General features: G+C 30.4%; 1 protein-coding gene across 3 annotated transcripts in view; it reads left to right on the top strand.

Annotated features, from left to right (window-relative positions):
- Positions 1-22492, top strand: part of LOC127280566 (adenomatous polyposis coli protein-like) — a 40385-nt gene that overhangs the window by 13334 nt on the left and 4559 nt on the right. For 2 of the 3 annotated variants that reach the window (XM_051303628.1, XM_051303629.1), the window contains exons 2-10: positions 103-344; positions 3884-3968; positions 4095-4206; positions 14963-15472; positions 16150-16344; positions 16885-19228; positions 19403-19604; positions 19693-19879; positions 19964-22430. In XM_051303628.1, coding sequence (XP_051159585.1) covers positions 179-344; positions 3884-3968; positions 4095-4206; positions 14963-15472; positions 16150-16344; positions 16885-19228; positions 19403-19604; positions 19693-19879; positions 19964-22430 — 6268 coding nt within the window. In that variant the 5' untranslated portion in view covers positions 103-178. Of the gene's footprint in view, positions 1-102; positions 345-3883; positions 3969-4094; positions 4207-8697; positions 8924-10121; positions 11012-14962; positions 15473-16149; positions 16345-16884; positions 19229-19402; positions 19605-19692; positions 19880-19963; positions 22431-22492 lie in introns of those variants that run through there. The other variant, XM_051303626.1, reaches the window with a different exon arrangement.

Below are 22492 nucleotides of genomic sequence, written 5' to 3'. Positions count from 1 at the left end.
AAAATCGATAACTTCAGATTTGTAAACATTGTTTTTTTTTTAATTGTAAAAATATTGTGAATTTACCATTCTCATTTTTTTTAAATTCTATTTTATTTTCAGAACTGAAGTCGAATGGAGTGTCGAGAAAAAATCAGAGACCGAGGGGAGGATAATAACGATTGGAAATTCATCAGCAATGACTCTCCCAGTATCGAGCTACGAAGAACTCCTCGTTCAGGTTCGAGAGCTCACTCATGAAACTATTCTTCTGCGTCGGCAACTTTCCTCCGACCTGTTCGAAAATGTCGATCCAACGGACTTGAATCACAATCTTTCCCTCATTCAGAATCATTACGAGAAAGGTGAGTACTAACAAAAAAAAAAGAAAAAGAAATTCCAAGCGCAAATGATCATTTTCTATATATATCGGTACTTTTTGTTTGTTGGCTTTTCTCCCCTCATTTTATTCAAAAGTTGAAATTCCAGTTTTAGAGAGTAAACGATCTGTTAAAGACTAATTATGAACAAAATCCAAACGCTTTTTGTGGTCAGTGAATTCTCGAAGTGAGCGGAAATAAAATGAGCGCGGTTATAATTGAAAGCTGCTAATTTTATTTAACTGTTTGTGAAAGCAATATGGAAGCGAGATTGATCATATATACAATATTATACCGAAGGAAATTCTTTAAGGCTCCTCATCTTTCTCTCTTTCGCTGGACATCGAATAGCTATAGATACTTGCTAGTCTACGAACCACAACGGATTCGATACTCGATCTGTTAGGAAATTGACACCCTTGTCCTTCCGTTCGTTCTCGTATTAAGAATAGGAAACATAATAATTATACTTTGATGTATTAATTTTTGGAGCATTATGTGTTCAATATTCATTCTTAAAAGAATTATAATAGATTATTAAAATATTTTATAAAAAAAATTCAAGTTTGTCGATTAAAAATTTTTTTTGAGCAAACGACACCTAATATAGATATTGAAAACAATCTTGTTATTTTCTCATTTTTCGTACAATTGTGAGCGTAGCTAATAATGATCATTTAAAGATGTTACATATGCGACCCCATTCTCTCAATTGCAAAGAGTGCATTCTCCGCGAGATTTCGTTCCGCGGAAGAATATATTCTCGTCTCGCGCCACAAATTCAGAACGATGCAAGATGCCAATTTATACAATTTTCAAACGAATCTCAAAGTTATATACATGTACTTTAATTTGGTTGCACTTGTTTACTCTAAATTATCATTAACTAATTGTAACAATAATCAGTAATCTTTCAAATAGAAAGAATCGAACATTTTTCCAAAAATCCGAACTTTATTTGAGTCTAGCACAAAATCTATTCGTCCAATCAAAGAAAGCGCAATACATTTTTTGTTTCTTTTTTCAGGGTTAAGACTTTGGTTATATAACAGAGAAAAAATCTCTTAAATGAGCCGCCGAAAAGTAAAAGGACACATAAAATTTGTACGGCCGTACAAATTTTATGCGCCCTTTTACTTTCCGACGGCTCAAATATCAAAATATCGTAAACTTCCCAAAAATCGGACTTTAATTAAGCCCTAGGACTTAATTAAAGTAAAAAAAAAAAAAAATTAAAGCTCAAAAACTGCTGCTCCAAACAAAGCCATACTAGTTCCCTACTAGTACCAACTTGTTGCCTACTAGTCCCTATTTGTTACCTACTAGGTCCTTCTAGATGCCTACTAGCTACCTACTGGTCCCTAATAGGTTCCTATTAGTACCTATTAGTTACCTGCTAGTTCCTACTAGAACCCTGCTAGATTTGTATTTTGTTTTTAGAACTTAGCTTTATTTTATCGAGTTAATTATTATGAACCTTAAAATATATGTAGATTTTGAAATTAATAAATTTCAAATAGTATTACACAAATTTATAGCTGAGTGTAATCCCATGTTTCGTTGTCAATGATGCAATAAGTAATGGAGTCAATTTCTGTTTACATAAATCAGCGAGTATATCTGCTATATATCGTGAAAGTTTCCTCTTGTTTTTTTTCGAGATTAACCCCTTTATTTATATATGCTCTTTTGTGCCTTATTCTACACTTGGATTTGGCACCATGGTGGCATAGTTCCAAAAAACCAAATCTTGTGTTTCTCTATCTCTCTCTCTCCCTCTCTCTTGCGTATATAGCGACAGACTTAGACTCCCTTCGCTTGTCCGAAACACACGACGATAGTTAAATCAAGCCAAAAAGGACGTCTCGTGTCTTTGCGCGCATTCATGTAATGTGTTGAAGAGAACGATTGACGTGAAGACGTGCACTAGACATGAGATTTCGCAAGGAAAATTGGAAAATGTAATTGCAAAGTTCTTAAGCGTTATATTGATCGTGTAGTTTCATTTTTTTTTAAATTTTAACCAAATGGGGTTTTATAATTAATTAAAGTGTTTGTATTAATATTATAAATTTTTTTAAATTTTTATTTCTAATAAAAAAACAGTAATTTCAAAAAAAAGAAACAAAAGAATGTCAACAAAATGTCAGTTAAATCTGAACCTTCAATATTTACAGGTTTTCTCGGCAAAATGGACTTTTTTTTAAATAATAAAAAAATTTTTCAAGTCCTTTAATGTAAAATTTGCGATTGATATGAGACGAGTCCTAAATTTTCGATCGTGATTGAGTGAGAAATATTAGTCTAAAGAAATAGAAAATAGAAATTCTTTTTGTTTTAATAAAAAGTTTATAGATAAAAGAAAATGTTGAAATTTGAATTTATTATCATCAGTAAGAAATGATATGGAATTTCTCAGTAAGTTTTATATATATTTAAAAGCTTATTTGCAAAATTATAATTTTTATTGCAAAAATTAGAAAATATTTTTAAATATAGTTTTTAATTTCTTTTCAACTATTTGTAGACAAAATGTAGTATTTACAGCAAAAATTAAATTTTTCAAAGTAGTTTAATTTGTTTAAATGTACAGTATTTTAACTAATTAGTGTTAAAACCACAGTGGTAACTTTAATAAATAAACATTGTTGTAATTTTTTAACTATAATAAAAATAATAATTTAATTAATTAGTTTAATTAATAATAATAATAATAATAATTATTATTATTATTATTATTATTATTATTATTAAAAAACAGAAGATTATTTTTTAAAAAATATAATAATTATTTTAATTAATAGTAATAAATAAATTATGAATCAAAAAAAAAATGATTGAATCGGTAAAAAATTAAATCTGTAGGAAAAATTGGAAAATGTTTTTTGGCTGCTTAAAATTTCGTTTTGCGTGTCAGAGGAAAAAGAATGTTGAGAAAAGAAACAGGGAAAATAAAAAGAAATGGAGAGACATTTTGAATCACCCGGTGAAGAACAGGCGAGAAAAGGGTAAAAGTAGAACTCATCTTTTTTTTTTTTTGTTGTTGTTATTATTGTTGTTGTCGACTTGTGTGTTTCAACGCAATCATTCACATGATCCCGTTTTTAACTTATATACTCTTTTGCTGCACATATATGTCTATTCGAGAAGCAGTCATTTCATCTTTCGCTTTATGAATATATAAAAGCAGTTGGAAGCTTTCTGCTAATGCTTTGATAAACTCTGGTCAAAATGTTTCTAGGCTTAAAAGCCGCACATTTCAGTTTTACGAGTCCCCAGAAGTATATATGAGTTATTATCATTTTTTTTTGTCTTTTATTTTCAATATGAAACTAAATTTAAATATAGCAGCATTTCTATTTTTTACGACTTTTTTGTGAATTTTATTTTTTTTTATTTATTTTTATTGTAGTTTTATTGTATTTCTTGATTTATTAATTAAATTGTTTAATTGAAGTTACCACTAATTGAAGATTAATAATTTTGATTATAAAATTGTACGAACGATTGTTTTTCTGTTTCAGGAAAATTAGTTTCCGAAAGTGTTCTTCGACATTGCGATCAAAATCATCGAATTGGACCAGAAACAGTTACTTTTTGCGATAGAAGGTAAATTTTGAAATTTCTTCTATATTATTTAAGAGGCTTTTATTTTAATTAATTTTTAAAATCAAATTTACAATTTTTTTCTTTTCCTTGTTTTTTTTAACGGTTTTAATTACTTTTCCTTTTTAGTTTTCAACCTCGTCTCAATCCGGATTTGGCAACGACAAACGATGTTCTAACTGAGGAATTGTCGACGAAATTGAATGCCTGGTGTAATCAAAATCAAAACTCCTATCGTGAGGTAAGTTAACAAAAAATACACTAAAATTTTTGTATAAAAAGAAATTTATTTATATATTTTGTTTATTTTTAAATATAAATGAATTTAAAATAATTTTAATATTTTATATAATATAATGTTATTTATTTTTTTTCTTTATTTATTATTTAAGTGGAATTACTTTTTTTAATGTAAGAAAAAGTGTATAATTTTCTTTTTTTTTAATCTAAAAGCACGTTTTATCTCGAATGCTTAATATTTTATAACAACTTGAAGTGTATACATACATCGATCAACTCGGTGCATTGCCCCTAAAAGCTAAAAAAATTACAAGTTATACTTATTTAAATTAAGCTTTTAATGCGTGAGGATTTTTTTATACTATACATAGAAAAAGAAACATTGTTTTTTATTACCATTCAATTAAATTTTTTTTTCAAATTTAAGAATTTTTTAATTGAAAAAAAATTTATTACTTTGAATTTTTATTTCAAAATAATAATAGGTAAAATATAGTTTAAAAAAAGAACTTTTTTTTCCGAAATAATACTGAAATTGTATAAATTAACATAAATATGAAATTAATCGATTGAAAAGAAAGTTGATTTTGAACTTGTGAAAAAGCGGAAGTAAATTACATAGTTCATTTAATTATTGCTGTTGAATTTAAACGAAAATATAATTATCGTTACGGACTGTAAACCAATTTTCTAGCATTTCTCTCAGTTAGATAAAATAATAATAAATTGAGAAAAGGACTCGAGAAAGTAAAATTTAGAGAAACTAACATTTCACTTTCGTTTACATATTTGCAAATTCGGAAATAATAATTGTTTTCAGTTTGTTGGCAAAAGTATACAATATATACGATTAAGAAATGAGTTTTTTCTCTCTTTTTTTTAATGAGTATGCTGAATCGTCACCCACTTTGCGGACAACGATCGCCCACTTGTGCATAATTTTGCATTAGAATCATTTACCGTTAAATGCGATTACAACATATATACTATGTGAATTATACTGTGTTTTCTTTTTCCTTCAAAATCTAAATAAACATATAAAATTGCAAAAAAAGAAAACCACACCCGTATTATATACTGTTCAATGACCTAAAAATAATAATAAAGTGAAACTTGCAATTTAAATTGATGATTAAGGAGGTTCAACCCATTGACATAACCTCAAACTAAAAATTATTTTTAATAACCTGAGCAGAAATTTTGAAAGGGCCCTGGCGTGGCCCACGTCAGGAAGCTCCAAATTCGCATGAAACAGGCAACCCGATCGAGACCACGGAAAAAGCCCTATTTCAGCCCGATTAACATCGATTAAAACCGGGGCCCGACTAGGGCCTGGTTTGGCCTCGGTCGGGTTCCCTGTTTCAACCAGGTCAGGGCCAGGTTGACGAATTTCTGCACGGGAACAAATAAAACTATAATTGAAATTTATTTCATCAAATTTTGAAAGAATTTTTGGAACTGTACAACTGGATTTTTCAAAATTTATTAAAATAGTTTTATTTGTTAAAACCAATTTTTAGTTTGAGGTTATGTAAAGATGTTGAATCACCTTAAATGAAATGATATAACATGAAAATTGTTTCTTTATGAAGAATTGCCCGCAAATAAATCTTAGACAATCCCTTCCCCTTTCGATCAGCGTTCGGCATTGAAAGGATTTTTAAGTGAAGTTCCTTTCTTTTAATCTTCTCAATATACTGAGACTATATAAATACATTTGACGATCAAGGTCAGGGGATTTATGGTTCGTAAGTTCGCTGACATTGCAAAGTGCACCGCGTGTGCATGCGGCTTTCATATATCGCATGTGCGTAACACTTGTTCTCTCTCTTTCTCCTTTCTCATATACCTTCATGTATAATATTCACTCTCGTGAGCGCATTCAGAGAGGGATATGAGGAGAAAGAAAAAGGGACGGTAATATTCGAGGTAAACTCTCGCATGTATATAGGGGATTGATATCGTCATCACAAGAAGGGTGGCCTTCGGCTTTTATATATTGATCAGAACACATTTTCCCCGTTGAAAATTTACTGTCGACAATTGAATATATAGTCATGGTTTTTCATACTGTTTATTTTATAGTATTTTTTTAATACCACAATGTCTTACTTTAAAGAATTGTGTTATATTCGAAAATACGAAAAATTTACATAGTGATTTTTTTAACTAATTTTCAAAGACTGTATAAGTTGTATATTTAAGATTTTTGTGTTATTCTTCTATTTAAGGTATAATATCAATGCCACAGTTACTTTTTTTCGAATTCGACAAAAAAAATTAGGTAGATTTCTGAATTACCAGCGGTCGGTAAAAGATTTACTATTTTCTAAGTAGGTGGAGCTGATAGACAATTAAGATCATTTCTTGAGTTTTGTCATTCATATTTTTTTCTTCCTAACGTCTAAAACTACGAAGTTATAAAAAAACTTTCATTAAAACCTTTTTTGTAAACTTGTTATTTAGGTATTTAATTTTTTTTATATTTCCGAAGCTAATATAGAAATTTGTTCAATTCTTTGATACATCAATTGCATCGTTATATTCACTCAAATAATTGCACTCTCTGTTTTTTGTCCGCTTCAGAGAATTCCGTTTCTTTTATTATAAAATTGGGGGAATGGCCCAAAAAAAGTGAATAAAAAGCAATGACTTTTATTGTCTTTATTGAAACTAACATTGGCGTAAGTTTAATGAATGATCGAGTTGTAGAAGGAAATTGAGAGATGCACAATAACAATACAATGAGGTTCGAAATGTACAGCAAGAAGAATTCTTGTAACTATGACTAAATCTCACAAACTATAGGCAATATTTTTAAAAATATTTCTATTGTTCTATTTCATTTAGTGTTTTAGCTAAATGCCTCTTAAATTTTTTTTCAAAGTTAATTAAATTTTTAGTTAGATTTCTGTTTTACCGATATTTAAAATTTTGTTTATTTACCATTGTCGGTAAATCAGTTTTTTTTACCGATTCGTGTACCAAAAATTTAACCATATTACATTGATTGAAACTAACAATGAATGAAGCTATATGTTACAATCAAAACTGTGATATTCTTTTTTTTCTTTTCGAAAAGTGAAAGACGAAGGGAAAAGTGACTGAAGATTTAAAAAAAGGGAGGATGGTAGAGAAAAAGAGAAAGAAGTAGGGGGGAGGGTGAAAGAGAACGTCTGGCTTGAATAGAAAGAGATGAGTTTAGAAAAAGACGTAACGATACAGATATGGGGATGACAGAAAGAGAAAGGGATTCTTCGTGACTCACAGATCGTTCTCAGGAACGTATCAATCCATCGACTAATCAGCTAATTATGCAATTATAATGACAGTTCAAAAGAAGTCAACGGAAATTGATGATTAACAAACATTATAAAATGCTTTTCAAAGAAAGCATTATTTTCTCTTAATATTTCGTCCAATTAAAAGATGATGTCATTTAGTATAGAAAAAATAAAACATCTACCTGGAGGAAAATTTTTAAATTTACAACTAATTGAGAGTCGATCGATATTTATCTGGACTTTAATTTAGTAATCAAATTATTCTCATTTAGCTGTATACATATTAGTTGATATTTAAAATTAAACTTTCCTTTTATCTTGTTAAGCCTTCAACTGACAATTACATCCCACACAATACTATGAGATTATGGTATTTCCTTATATTGCATGTACACGAAAAATATAAAGAAGATATAGCATTATATATTTCGATATATCCATTTTTAAATTCTTCTCAATATTCATATTGAATCTGCGCGGTGATTAAATTTGTAATCAACCGTCCTATATTGTTTTTTAATTTAATTTTTTTAATCGAGAGATATGGCTATATAAATTCAAATAATAATATATAATCTGTAGATCGTAAAAAGTTAAAAAGTCAACGTCCTCGAATGTGTTATTTATAATTTATACAATGATAGCATTTATAATACGGATGGTACCATTTACAATACTTTCAATAATATTTACAATACTACTGATACAATTTACAATACTTACAGTAATATTTACAATACAAATGGTACCATTTGCAATGTCAATTGTATTATTTACAATACAAGTGGTACCATTTATAATCGAAATGGTACCATTTACAATACTAATAGTAATATTTACAAAGCAAATTGTACTGTTTATAGTACAAATGGTACTATTAAAAATTTTATTGTACTACTTACAATACTTATATAGTAAAATTTTCAATACAAATGGTACGTACCATTTACACTGTGAATTTTACTATTTACAATACTGATGGTACAATTTACAATACTAATAGTACCATTTACTATTTTAATAATTACGATAATAATAATAAATGTAAAAATAAATAATAGATGTGGAAGTGCAAAAACGGAAGATTTTGATAAGATTGTTGCAAGGTCTTGTGTGTCTGAACTCCGGCACTGATGTTATAATACTTGCAGCTTGAACGAGTCCAGCTGTTCTATCCCCTAACCCATGCCGCAGTTTAGTTGAATCGCGAACGTCACGATAAATGCGTTGAATGCGTTATCTCTCAGTATGTATGTATATATAAATAATATATATATGTATAATTCCGGCACGTTCTAAACACAAGCGTTTTGGTTCATCATTCATGAACGTTACTTCCGATTGGCCACCAAGGTTCTCTTAAGCTCCCACACGCGACTTCTACCTTTTTTTAATATACACACACACACACTCACACGTGCAATCACAAAAGAGGTGAGAGGCAAGACCTTCAAAACAAAAATTATATAGTCTATCAATTTTTGAAGGATCCATTTCCAAAATGGGTTCAGCTTCCTTATAATTAGAAAGACATATAAAGTAAATTGAGACAATGATGACTTTGAAAAAAATCTTCTTTGAAGAAATTCGTTTATTTGTTTATTTATTTATTTAAATACAAGGGAAAAAAATTAACAGTACTTTAATATTTCAAAAGAAATGTTAATTTATAATAGAATTTTCTATTTAGCCGAATGTTTTTTGCTAAAAAATTTTTTTTTATGAACTGAATTTTTATTTAATGAAGTTTTATTGAGCGGATTTTTTCAATTTAACTTAATTATTATTCTGCTTTTGTAATTAATCTAAGTTCCATTTGGCAGAATTTTGAAAAGTTACATTTTTCCCTGAATTTTTCTATTATTTTATAAACCTGTCGGCAAAGTAGAAAATTGAGAACGTAATATTCAAAAATTTCTACTAATTTTTATTAACATTTCACGCTTAATATTATTTTTTATCAGATAGAATAAGAAATGAAAATTTAATAAAAAAAAAATTAATTTACTGTATGCAAAAATTTATTATTAAGTAAAAAATTTTAATTTTCTCCAATCTTCCTTACCGATAGATACATAGATTGTAAACTCAATGGATGATTTGATATTACTTGTGCAATTTCATTAAAATATATATGAATTCGATTAAATAAAAATTTAACTTTAATAAACAATCTTCTAAAACTTTGGCTAAATAAAAATTCTGTTAAATAAAATTGTGGCTTAATAATAAATTGTTTAAAATGGATATTTGGTTAAATATATATTATTTTGTTTATTTAAAAAATCCTGCAATTGAAAAATTCCATCAAGTGAAAATATAAATTGAAAATTAGTAGAAACTGTTTTAGTTAAATATAATTCAGTTAAATATAAATTCCATCACATTTAAAATCAGTGAAATTAAAATTTCAGTTTTACAAAAAGTTCGGCATAATAGTCGGATATTTTGTTTAAGATTCGACCTAATAAAAATTTTCCCTAATATAAGATTTTAATTAATAAATCTCAGTTAATGAAAATTTCGAACAAAAATTGTATTACAATTGTATTATAAAAATTCTACATTACTCCTATTAAATGAAAATTTTTATTCTTGTGTTTTCATTTCTTTTTTTCTTGCAAAATATCAGTTAACAGTATGACGAATGTCAAGGACCCTTTTGGAAAATTTGCTGGCAATTTTGCGCAGTAAAAAAACAAAATAAAAAAAAAGATGATCGGCGTGAAATGTCGCACTCACATTGGGACAAGAGAGAAAGAGATAATGAGAGTAAGAGAGACATTTTGAAAATCTTTGGTTTGGAGTCTGCGCGTAACCCGGATATATGTTCCAGACGACAATACTCTCTCGTAACTTGAATCTATCGCAAGGCTCAATAACGAGCAATCCTCTTGAAACGATATCGAAACAAATCCCCCCCCCCCCTTCACCATCATCATCATCATCATTGGATGCTGAGATGTTATTGTAATTTGATTCCCGGGATCCGGGCAATTTGTTCGCGATCGGGATAAATTTTTTTTTTTGAAGAACATTTTGTCTCGGGATAAAGAGGGAACACAATAAAAAAATCGGTATAAATTTTTCGTGAAATCTTCAAAAGAAAAAGAAGAAGAAAAAAAAAGCGACGAGAAAGAAAAAAAAATGCCTGGTGAGAAGACAGATGGACGACGTATGGTACATGATTCTCGTCAAGGTGCAACAACCACATTTATTCCTTTGCCACGTTTGGAACATAATTTGTCCACTTTACAAGGTCACAATAGGGACAATACGAAAATTAGAAAAATTGTGAAAAATCGTCTACGACAAATGATGCAAGTTGAGGGTCGAGATGAACGGGATGATTTTCATGAGGAGGATGAGGACGTGGCCCAGAAGGAGCGCCGCATTATTGAAAGCGAAAGTAGACAACAAACTAGTGACGAGAGAGAAACGAGAATTTTAACAAGAAGCAAAATTCCATGTACAATTACACGATTAGGTTCAAATTCAACAAGGAACATCGATTATCAGAAGGTGATGACAAAAAAGAAATTATTTTTTTTTTGTTCTATATTTTTCACATCCATTTTTATTCTATATAGCTGCGCGCAATGTGACGAATCATCGATAATGAGGAGGAAAATAATTACTGCCCTAGTTTTTTATTTTTTCTCAATTTTTTTTTCAGAAATAAAAAATATGAAAACTAATTATTAAATTACATTTTTCGCATAGATAAAATTTTTAGAATTTGGTACAATTTTTCATTCAATCAATATTTATTAGATGGGATTTTTATTTAACATACTTTATTGAGCTGAATTTCCATTTAGCGCAATTTATATTAAAACCAATATTTATTGAATTTGAATTACTAGTTAACTTATATTTTATTTAGCCGAATTTTTATGTAGTCCACTTTTTATTATGGCGAACTTCTATTTAGTTTACTTTTATTTAGCTAAATTTCTTTTTAACACAATTTTTATGGAACCCGAATTTTTGGTTAAGATAATTTTTATTTAGCCGGATTTCTATTTAACACAATTTTTATTTAGCCAAACTATTATTTCACTCAATTTTTATTAAGAACTGTTTAACCTAATTTTTATTTTGACAAACCAAATTTTTATTTAACTAAATTACCATTTAACACAATTTTTATTTAACTGAACATCTATATTTAACCAAATTTTTATCAAGACGAATTTCTATTTACTTGAATAATATATATCTAAATAGAAAACTAATTTACCGACAGTGGTACGGATAGATAAACTATTTCTCCTGTCGGTAATTCAGAAATAAGTGAAAAAATTTCATTTTTGAATTTGAAAAAAAAAATATTTGAGGCATTTACCTTAGACATTAAGGAATAGAAAAATATAAAAAATTTTGAAAATTTTAGATTACTTTTAGTTTTAAATTTGTCGAATATATTTTATTGGCCACCCTGTATATATTTATAAATATAATATATTGTGGAAAGAATGCGAATATTAAAAATCGCAAAACTAGCTCGAGAGAGAAATCGATAAAGCATTTGCTGTAACTATTGTATATTGTTATAGGAGGAGCCATATACACTTATCTGTAACAGACAGAGTGTATCAATTCTTGAATGTTTATACACGTGCTCATCTTATTGCGTGAGAATGCTTTTTCTATCGATTCGAAAGTATATTATAAATAAATATAAAAAATATTATTTTATATAAATTGATATAAAACAAAATTTTTTAAATAAAATAAAAAAGTAAAATAAAAATAAAATAATAATTTTCTAAGAGGTTATTAATAATAATGACGACTGTACCGAAAAAATTAATTGAAAAAAAATTATTTAATTGTTTATACATGTTTTAATGAAGATATTGAAACGTGCAGAAAAAAAATTATAAAGAATTGTTACAAGAGAAATTTTTATAGTTCAAGTGCAGAGCGGAAAGAAAAACAGTGCGTTCATATTATTATATACAATGTAATCTTTTATATATCTTGGATCTGTGTATATTTAAATTATTTAATAATAATAATGGATTTCGTGTTCTAATATAAAGTGGAAATTATTCATAATTATACATGATCATAATTTACATTTTAAACCTCGTGCGTTTGAGAGAAAAGAAAAGAGGCTCGTGTTTTGCGCGCGGGGATGAGAGAAAGTTAATAAAATCGTAAGCTCGTTAAATTGATTTATCGTTCTTTCCTATATTAGTATAATACTTTTATTTTCATTATCACCAAGTTTTAATACAAATTTCCTTATTATCTTTGCCTCTAATTGGATGTTATTTATTTTCCCTTTTTCTATTCTAAAGACGTTCACTAATTTACGTATAATTAATTATCCAAATGTCTTTTTTGTTACGGATATATTAAATAATAAAATGTATATTATTTAATTTTTTATTGATCAATTATTATTTATATGCTTCATTTTTTATTACTGTTTCTTATTATATATACATAAAATTATTATTTTTATTGAATTTTTCTCTTAATTGTATAATTATAATAGTATTATAAAAAATATTTTTAAAAAATAGTTAAATAATAATATTAATTATTATTGTTGAAGGCTGGCTCATTGACAGGAAAACCGCGAATCTTGGCAACATTACCTATATAAAGAAGAGTCGTTGAACTCTTCATCTCGTTTAAATTTATTATTAAAAGTTGCCCTAAATCGAGAAAATAATCTTTTATAAAGAAAAATTAGGTCATCTAAATTTTGGCCAGTTAAACACAAGTTTGGAAAATAATAAATTATTTATAAATGCTTCCACTTCCTTCGTAAAACCCCCCAAAAAAATTCTATTGTTATAAAAAAGGACTTTAACAACAAAAAAGAAAAAACTTCTTTTCCTAAACCACTTATAATCATTTAAAATATAAAACTGTTTAAAGAAGCCTTAAAACGATGACTAACATGCGTGATTTGGATTTTACGCTTTACGCTTCCGTTACAAGTTTTTTTCCTATGTAAAGAAAGATATGTACTGTTTTCCTATCAAGAAATTCAGGTGAAAATGTTTAACCAAGAAACCACGATTTGTTCTAAATTAAAACAATATTTATTTTTATTTGTTTGAGATTTATTAATTATTAATTAATAATAATAAATAATTTAACTATATTTATAATAATTAATCGATACAGTCGATATATCACATAAATCGATAATCTTTACAATTCGATATAAAAATAGTTAGAATATCTCGAAATATTGATAGTCGATATATCTCGTTAAATCGATATATCGATAACAATCAATTAAATTAACATATTCTTCGATATATCGATAAAAATCGATAAGTACTTGCTTTTGCGATATATTGATCGATATTTTGATTTTGATTTGACAATTATGTATTGATTATTATTATTATTATTATTTAAATAGTCGAACAAAAAAATTAAATTAAGAAATAATAAAATTTTAATTATAAAAATAATAATAATAATAATAATAAAGGACATTTTAGATGTATAATAAAATTAAAGAATAAAATTGGTAATTATATAAACATGTATATGAAATTGATACCGTAAGATTTATTGTTTTCTACTAAATAAAATAAAATTTCTGACCGATTTTGCTTTTTTCTGTGGTTATTTCAATAATATCCATAAATATATATATATAGGTAAGCTTTCTTCAAATAAAAGAGCGTAATAGAAATCGTCGGAGAAAATTGAGAGAAAGTCTCTGAACTCTATACATATGGCTTGTTAAATTCATTTTGCATGGTTTTTACAAATGTGATTATGCAGAATTATAGTTTTGTTACAAAACTTCTATAATTATTATGATTTATTGGCATTTATTTATTTCACAAATAAAATTTAATTTATTAATAATATTGTTGACGCACTCTGAAAAAAGGGATACAAACATAATCTATAATTTTTTGCTTCTTGCGTCCCTTTATCTTCAAAATGCCTCACAATATTCATATATAATAAATAATATTGATATTTATTATAATATTAAAATTTTCTAACATTAGAAATTTATTTATTTCTCAAATAATGTTTAATTATTATTATTAAAAATAGTAATAATAATAAATAATCGATTCTGATCATGCTTTATAATCGTACACTTGACAATAAAATTATATTGCACATCTTCATAATGACGTCACACTCATTCCAACCGATAAAGGCGTGGTGTGTTGCAATTTTAAAAATACAAATCCCAAATGAATCATAGTCTAGAAAAATTATTATTAATAAGAAAAAGATATGAAATTAATCAATTTTGAATTATGATAAATAAAATTTTAATTTATTCATATTCGTTTTCTACTTTTAATTCATTGTTACGAAAAAAGTAACAACATTACAATAAAGTAACGTATTACAATTGCCACCATAAATAACATATAGAAAAAAAATATTGATTAAAGAACTTTTGATAATGAACTTAAATATGCAATTTTCGGTGATTAAAAAATTCAAGGTCTATTTTTTTCACAGGTGGAGGGGAATAATGCAGTGGTGGAGAGATTCGATTCAATCCAGGGTCAGCAGCCGTTGAAACAACGTTTGAATTTATGCTCGCACACCCCTAGCAGCGTCGTCGCGACGTTATCTGCCAGCGGTGAAGAACGCGTCGGCGTGGAAGGTACGACGTCGACGACGACGACCAGTACAACAACAGTTTCTAATATACACGAGTCGAATAAAGTGGAACATGATTTTGGATTTTGTCGTGGAAAAAGTGCTGATGATGATGATAATGGATCAAAAAACCAACAATTATTATCAACATCGTCATCATCATCGGACAATTCAAAATGGAATCAACGAAATATCATTGTTGACGATGAGTCGCGTACACGAATAATCAATGCTACAAAATCTCGAGGAAATCAACAACTTTCATCGACAATCATTGACAGCAGGTCTCTTCCGAAACAACAGAATGTCATGGAGCCGGAACATAAGGACGAAATTGATCACGAGTCCGGCAGCCCGAGTCCCGAGGTACTTTTTTTTGAAAGAAATTTTAATTTTATTTTCATTATTTTTTATTTTATTTATTAATTTTTATCTTAATAATTTTTTTAAGATGAAGAAAGAGTGATTGAAATTTTTCTATTGTGCTTTATTTAATTTATTTTCAACTTTTTTTTGTCACGCAGAGATGAGAGAAACATCTGGTTTTTGGAAACGTTATTTTTATACTTTGAACTTTTTGGGAGGGCTAGAAAGGAATTTTTTTTTTTTTTTTTGAACTTTTGAATATAATTTTTTTATTTTGGTGCATCATGCAGTTCCCCACATGCTTATATTGAAGGTTGAGTTGTTTTCATCTGTATATGAGAGTCGGGAGGATTTTACTACTACTGAGTCACTTATTGAACACAACTACCACTGCGGGTATTGATTTTACGCCGCAACATTCTCCTTCCATCCTCCGCGCCCTTTTACTTTTACTCCTCCTTGTGTCTATCTATATAAATATATATATGTCTATTGCTTCAAGACTCAACCCTTTTTTTTAGAGGGGGGAACACCATAAACTTATTTTGTATTTTGATATTAATTTTCCATTATCTGAAAAATTTATGCTTTTTTCTAAATATTTCACTTTTTTATGTTTTCGCTGTATTAAAAAAATTTATTTATTTTCCGATATTAATAATTGGAATTTTTTTCAGCTTTTCGGAAGAAGTGGCAGTAAAGGATATGAAAATGATGCGAGTAGTGAGGATGAAAGTAGACCGAGTTCGTCTCTACAAACTCAAAGATTATCGTCTCTCTATCATGGTACCTGGCCCGTAAAACGAGATGTTTGGAATAATCAACAATACAATTTTCCAAATCAACAAAGTACTTCAACAACAATTCACAATGTAAGTTTCTTTTTTTTCAATTTTCCATATCCTCTTTCTCCTATTTGAATTCATTTTCTATATTTTAATTTCTTTTTTTCCCCTTATTTTTATTTTATTATCTTTTTTCAAAACTTTTACCACATAACAAAAATCGGTGCTTAATTATTTTACAAACACTTAAAACAAGATTTTTTCTGCTCAATATTAATTTGTCTGGAAATTCGGCAAAATTTCGCTTAATGACAGAAATTCGACAATTATAATTTTTTGAAAAAAGATCCGATAAAATATTTGATGCGCTCTAAGAAGCAAGTAATTACGAATTGTGTTTATGCGATAGTTTTACATTGTTTAAAAGTTTCTTATTTTAATTATATGTAAAATCAGTTTTTATTTTTCAAATAATGAAGAAGTTTTTATTTATTTTCTCTTTTAAGTATCATAAACATAATTTTTTGCTCCTTGTATATTTTCAGATATACATTTTTTAAAAATTGTAATCTAAAAATATTTTTCAAAAATTTTATTTTTATTTATGTTTTGTATCTTTTTTTGCAGGACATGGCGAGCATAATGAGTTTCTCATCAGCTTCAGGCGTTGGTTCATCATCAACATCAACGCAGGGTATACAGAGTCATCGTCGTCTTGGTGCAAAAGTCGATGTTGTCTACAGTCTCCTGGGAATGTTGGGTCGTAGTGAGGGACGTGACGATATGAGTTCCACTCTTCTAACAATGAGTAATTCAATAGAATCGTGTCGCGTTATGCGACAATCGGGTTGTCTGCCTCTACTCGTTCAATTAATTCATGCACCGGGTCAAAATCACGAGACACGTGAACGAGCATCGCGAGCACTGCACAATATAATTCAAGCGCGAAGCGACGAACGTACTGGACGTCGCGAAGTACGCGTTCTACGTCTCTTGGAACAATTGCGTGACTATTGTCAAAGTTTACGTCTTTCGTTGGAGAGCACTCGCGATGATTTGGAACGTCATCCAGGTGCGACAATTGCAGCATTGATGAAATTATCCTTTGACGAGGATCATCGTCATGCAATGTGTCAACTCGGTGGTTTGCATGCAGTGGCGGAATTAATTGAAATGGATCACACGGCACATGGCAGTGAATGTGAGGATCAGAATTGTATTACTTTGCGAAGATACGCGGGAATGGCGTTGACGAATTTGACATTTGGCGATGGGAATAATAAAGCGTTGCTCTGTTCTTTTAAGGATTTTATGAGGGCATTGGTTTCGCAATTGCAGAGTACAAGCGATGATTTGCGACAAGTGACCGCGAGTGTTTTGCGTAATCTCTCATGGAGGGCTGATAGTTCCAGTAAACAAACATTGAGAGAAGTTGGAGCTGTTATTGGATTAATGAGAGCGGCAATGGAGGGTAAGAAGGAATCAACACTCAAGTCAATTTTGTCGGCACTTTGGAATCTTTCGGCTCACTGTAGTACAAATAAAGTGGATATTTGTGCCGTTGAAGGTGCGTTGGCTTTTTTGGTCGATATGTTGAGTTACAAGGCGCCTTCGAAGAATTTTGCAATTGTCGAAAATGCTGGTGGGATTTTAAGAAATGTTTCGAGTCACATTGCCGTTAGGGATGATTATCGGACAATAGTTCGTGAAAGAGGTTGTTTACAAGTGCTTCTGCGTCAATTACGATCGCCGAGTTTGACAATTGTCAGCAATGCTTGTGGTGCACTTTGGAATCTTTCGGCACGTTGCACTCACGATCAACGTCTCCTCTGGGATCTTGGAGCTGTGCCAATGTTAAGGAGTCTCGTTCATTCGAAACATAAAATGATTTCAATGGGTTCGAGCGCAGCTCTGAAGAATCTTTTGAGCGCACGTCCTGGTGGAAATAATCTCGTACATCTCGATTCGACAGCACGTGGTCTTGGATTATCGACATTGCCGACACTCGTTGCTAGGAGGCAAAAAGCCCTCGAGCAGGAAATTGATCAAAATCTCGCCGAGACTTGCGAGAATATTGAGCCGAGCACGTCTCCTATTGAAAAATTCGCCTTCAAATTGGAGAATCCAGGAAAATTGCAACAACCAGGAACATCGGGAATTAAATTTCCAAGAAGCGAAAGTCGTGAATCGATGAGATCAGTTACGAGCACACATTCGGATACAATATTCGAAAAAGTGAAAATGAATGGAACGATTGATCATCAACATCAACAACAACAACAATCGGCGTCACTTCATTCAGCAATGGGATTTGAAATTGGACCAATTGGCGATACGGTGAAATGTTCGCAAAGTGAGAAAAAATATGCCTTGAGATATAAAAATTCAAATCGAATGAAACCAGACGGAGATTCTTTGATAAAACGAACTGGATCGACAATTTCATGGTCGACACACGATCAAGAAGCCACTTGTTCCCAAGCACTTCATTCATCCATTGAGGATCGTCTCTCACAAACAAGTTCCTGTGATTATTCATTCTCCTCTGATCATCATAATCAGCAGAAATTGGAACTTGGAATCCGAGCCACCGATGGAGAAAATAAAAATAGAATTGAAGGGAAAAATGAAATATCATCAATAATGAAATTGGAGAAAATTGAAAATTTAGAACATCCATTTTATGCGGATGAAACGACAAATTATAGTTTACGTTATGCTGAACACACATCGGATGATGAGAAACAAAGTTCGGCGTATTTTACATGTTCGGAACAAAATGTCTTGAATGGCGATACGGTGAAGACTTATTGCACGGAAGGAACACCATCACAATTGTCATTGAATTCATCGAGAGCAACATCGGCATCTGATTTACAGGAGGATATTCGTCCGAGAAATTTGTTTAGAGTGATTACTGGATCGAAAATATCGGCTCATCATTTTGATGAGCAAATTACATCTGGTGAAGGTGATTTATTTTTCTTTATTTCTTTAATTAAAACAGAATTTTCATTTAACGGAAAATTTTTTAATTTAAAAATAGATTTACTATTTTACCGATTATCGTTTTGTCTTAACTTCTATTTATTTATTATTTATTCATAATAATATTTAAAAATAAATATATTTATATTTTTTCCAGATTCTGGGGCTGCAAGTTATAGATCGTTGACAATTGATGACGAACATAAAATTACTGATGATTCGAAGCATAAAGAATTTGAAAGAAAATCGAGAAAAACTTCATCTCCATGTCCTGTGAATATAATCAGCGAGGATGATGACGATGATGATGATCAAGGACTTCTTGCTGCATGTATTAATATTGGAATGCAAAATAACAGGTAATTTAAAAAAATATTTAAAAAAAAAATTTTAACTCTTGTTAAAAAAAAAATACAAAAATAACTGTTTTTTCAATAATTTTTTTAGGCATAGACAATCATTTAGACGTAATAGTCTCGAGGAAGAGGAATTACAAGCAGAATGCAATTTAACTCGATATCAAACGAGCAATGAATTAAATCGAGTCGATAATACATCAGTGACTTCAACTGGCGAGACTTTGAAAAATTCCCGTTATAGCATGCAGGAAATTACTTGTGATTTCCAAAACGAGGTATTTTTTTAAAAACCTTTCTATTTATTCAAAAAAAAAATTAATAAAAAATAAATATTGACAGAAATTCAAATTTCTTTTTAGCCATCGAAAGAGTTAATAAAGGAAATTTCAATAACACAACAAGCAGAGAAATCTTGTATAAAAATCCCCGAATTCGAAGTTACTTCAAAAGCATCAACAGGCTCTGTAGAAATTTCATCCGAAGAAATTGTCATATCCGGTAGTTGTGAATCATTTGATTCAGTTGAACGTTCAGAGCAAGCACTTCTTGAATTTTGTATTCAAACACAAATTCCAAAAGTTACAAATGACTCCTCATCATCATTATCGAATATTGCCACTTGTGAGCAGGAAATTGTTAAATCCACCGAAGGCGACACTGTCGATGCAGTTTCAAAATCAAAAATTAATATTCTCACCGAAGAAACAATTAAAAACACCGCCAACGATAACGAGGAAGAAAATCAAAAAGTCGAGGAAGTTTATCGACGTCAACGTGATCCCGATGCAATGATTGCATCATTAGATCGTCTAACGGCAACTTTGGTTCAACAAACAGAAGCAATGCGCGAACGTGATTCAAGTGCAATGAAACAAAGTTTACAAAGTGATTCATGGAATGAAGATTCTCCGAATGATGTTTCATTTCCCAGTATCAGTGTCAGTGCACCTTTAATCGCTTCATTCAAAAGTGACGCTCTCGATGAGAATTCAACGGCTAAAACTTCATTTGATTTACAAAATTGTCAACCTCCTGAAATGACAGATTCACTACTAATTGAAGAGGAAGCGATAAAAATAGCACAAGTTGTTTCTGATCAATCGCTCAGTTCAAGTTACATAACAGCTCGCGATCACAGTGAAACATATACAATTCGTGATCAAAGTTTCTCCCTCTCAAGACCAAAACAATCGTTAACTTGTACACAACGTAAAAAATCCTTACCAATTGGCGTGGTCGCGAAACGTGCTCTTAATTATAATCAAAGTCATAATGCGAGTTTAGAGAATCTCTCCCAATTGGAGAATGTAAAACCCCCATCGATAATGGATGAGGTACTCGATATTGGCGATATGGAAAATAGTATGATAAGCGTTGCGAGTATAATATCCGAAATTGCTGATACAAAAGACAATGATTCAGTTTTTGATATCGTGAAACCAGTGGCGAATGTTCTTTCAATGACGTGTCTTCGTTACGCGGAATCATTACCATTGAGTGGTAATAATAGTCTAAGTGAATGCCTCGAGAATATTAATCCTCCTTCACTTTTTAACGAAGTAACTGAAATGGATGAGACACTTTGCAGTGATACTTTATGCATTGATGTCGATCTTCGTTCCGATGAAGCCTATTTTATTGATCGAATTGAGGAAGCAAATGACACGGACGAGGCAGCTACGCCAATACCAAGTTCTGCTGAATCAACACCCAAGAAACGACTCCGCGGTCATTTGACACCAAAACAAAAGCGACAATTAGCGAAAGAACGATACAAAACTTATACAATTGCCGCTGAAATCGTCAAGAAGGAAGAGGATCATCGGCGAAAATTAGAGCAAAATCTTCCGCGGCTTACTCCAAAACAACGTCGCCAAGAGGATCGTAATCGTTTCCAAACACAAGTTCTCGAAGGTCCAATTGAACTAAAACCGGAACCAAAGGAAGTGGAAATCGAAAAATCTTCAGCGGGAGGAAAAGATTCTGATAAAACGGAATCGCCGGTAAAATCAGGAATCCCAATGTTGAGAAAAGTAGCAAAAACTCGAAAAGACGAGAGATTTCGTACTAGAACAATTAACGAGAGTTATTTAACAAAAGAGGAGAATGTACACACGATGCTCGAACAAAATGCAAATATTGTATTGAACACTTTGAACGAAACGTCAAAAGGTGACGAACTTCTCGATTGTGAAACCCTCAGTCTCGTATCCAATGAATCTGGCTCCGAACATTTTCTACAATTACGATTCAATAATCCCGATTCCAAGCGCATTGAAACTCGAACACGAGTTTTCACCTACGAAGCACCCGAAATTAGCAGACGTACTCAATCTGATTTCACCACTAAACGAACGAATCAAGAAATTAGGGAAATAAATCCCGAAATCGCCAATGGAAATCAAGACATTAAGGACATGGAAATTGTGGAATCGAGAAAAGGAAGATTGCAGGAACGAGCAAAAAGTTTAGGACCTGAGGAATCGGCAAGTGACGACGACGAAGAGGAGAGACAGGAAGATGCAAAGGGACCGAGAATTGTGAAACCGGGAACAATAAGCCGTGCTGTAAGCCTAGAAGCTGAGGATATTCCAAAAGGAATTCGTGGTAGGCGAAAACCGTTATTTTCGAATCCAACGAGAAAAGTAGTGACACCACAATCGTCGCCATCGAAGCAAAAGAGCAGCGCTATTCCAATTGGACGTAGTAATACGTCGCCAATTGTAAGGGCGACACGCGCTACCACTCTTCGTCAAAATACAAATACGTCACGTGAAATTTCTAAATGGAGTCCGAAACATGGGAATTCTTCAACGAATCCTGCAGGTAATGTTTTAGAAAACAAAAAATAATTATTTGGATCTTTCTTTCTAATTTCAATTATTCAA

Source organism: Leptopilina boulardi, unplaced genomic scaffold (genome assembly GCF_019393585.1).
Source record: "Leptopilina boulardi isolate dan_hultmark-lab unplaced genomic scaffold, ZJU_Lbou_2.1 LbouV2_248, whole genome shotgun sequence".
Taxonomy (NCBI): domain Eukaryota; kingdom Metazoa; phylum Arthropoda; class Insecta; order Hymenoptera; family Figitidae; genus Leptopilina; species Leptopilina boulardi.
The sequence above is the reverse complement of the archived record's forward strand: the minus strand, read 5'-3'. Positions and strand labels throughout refer to the sequence as shown.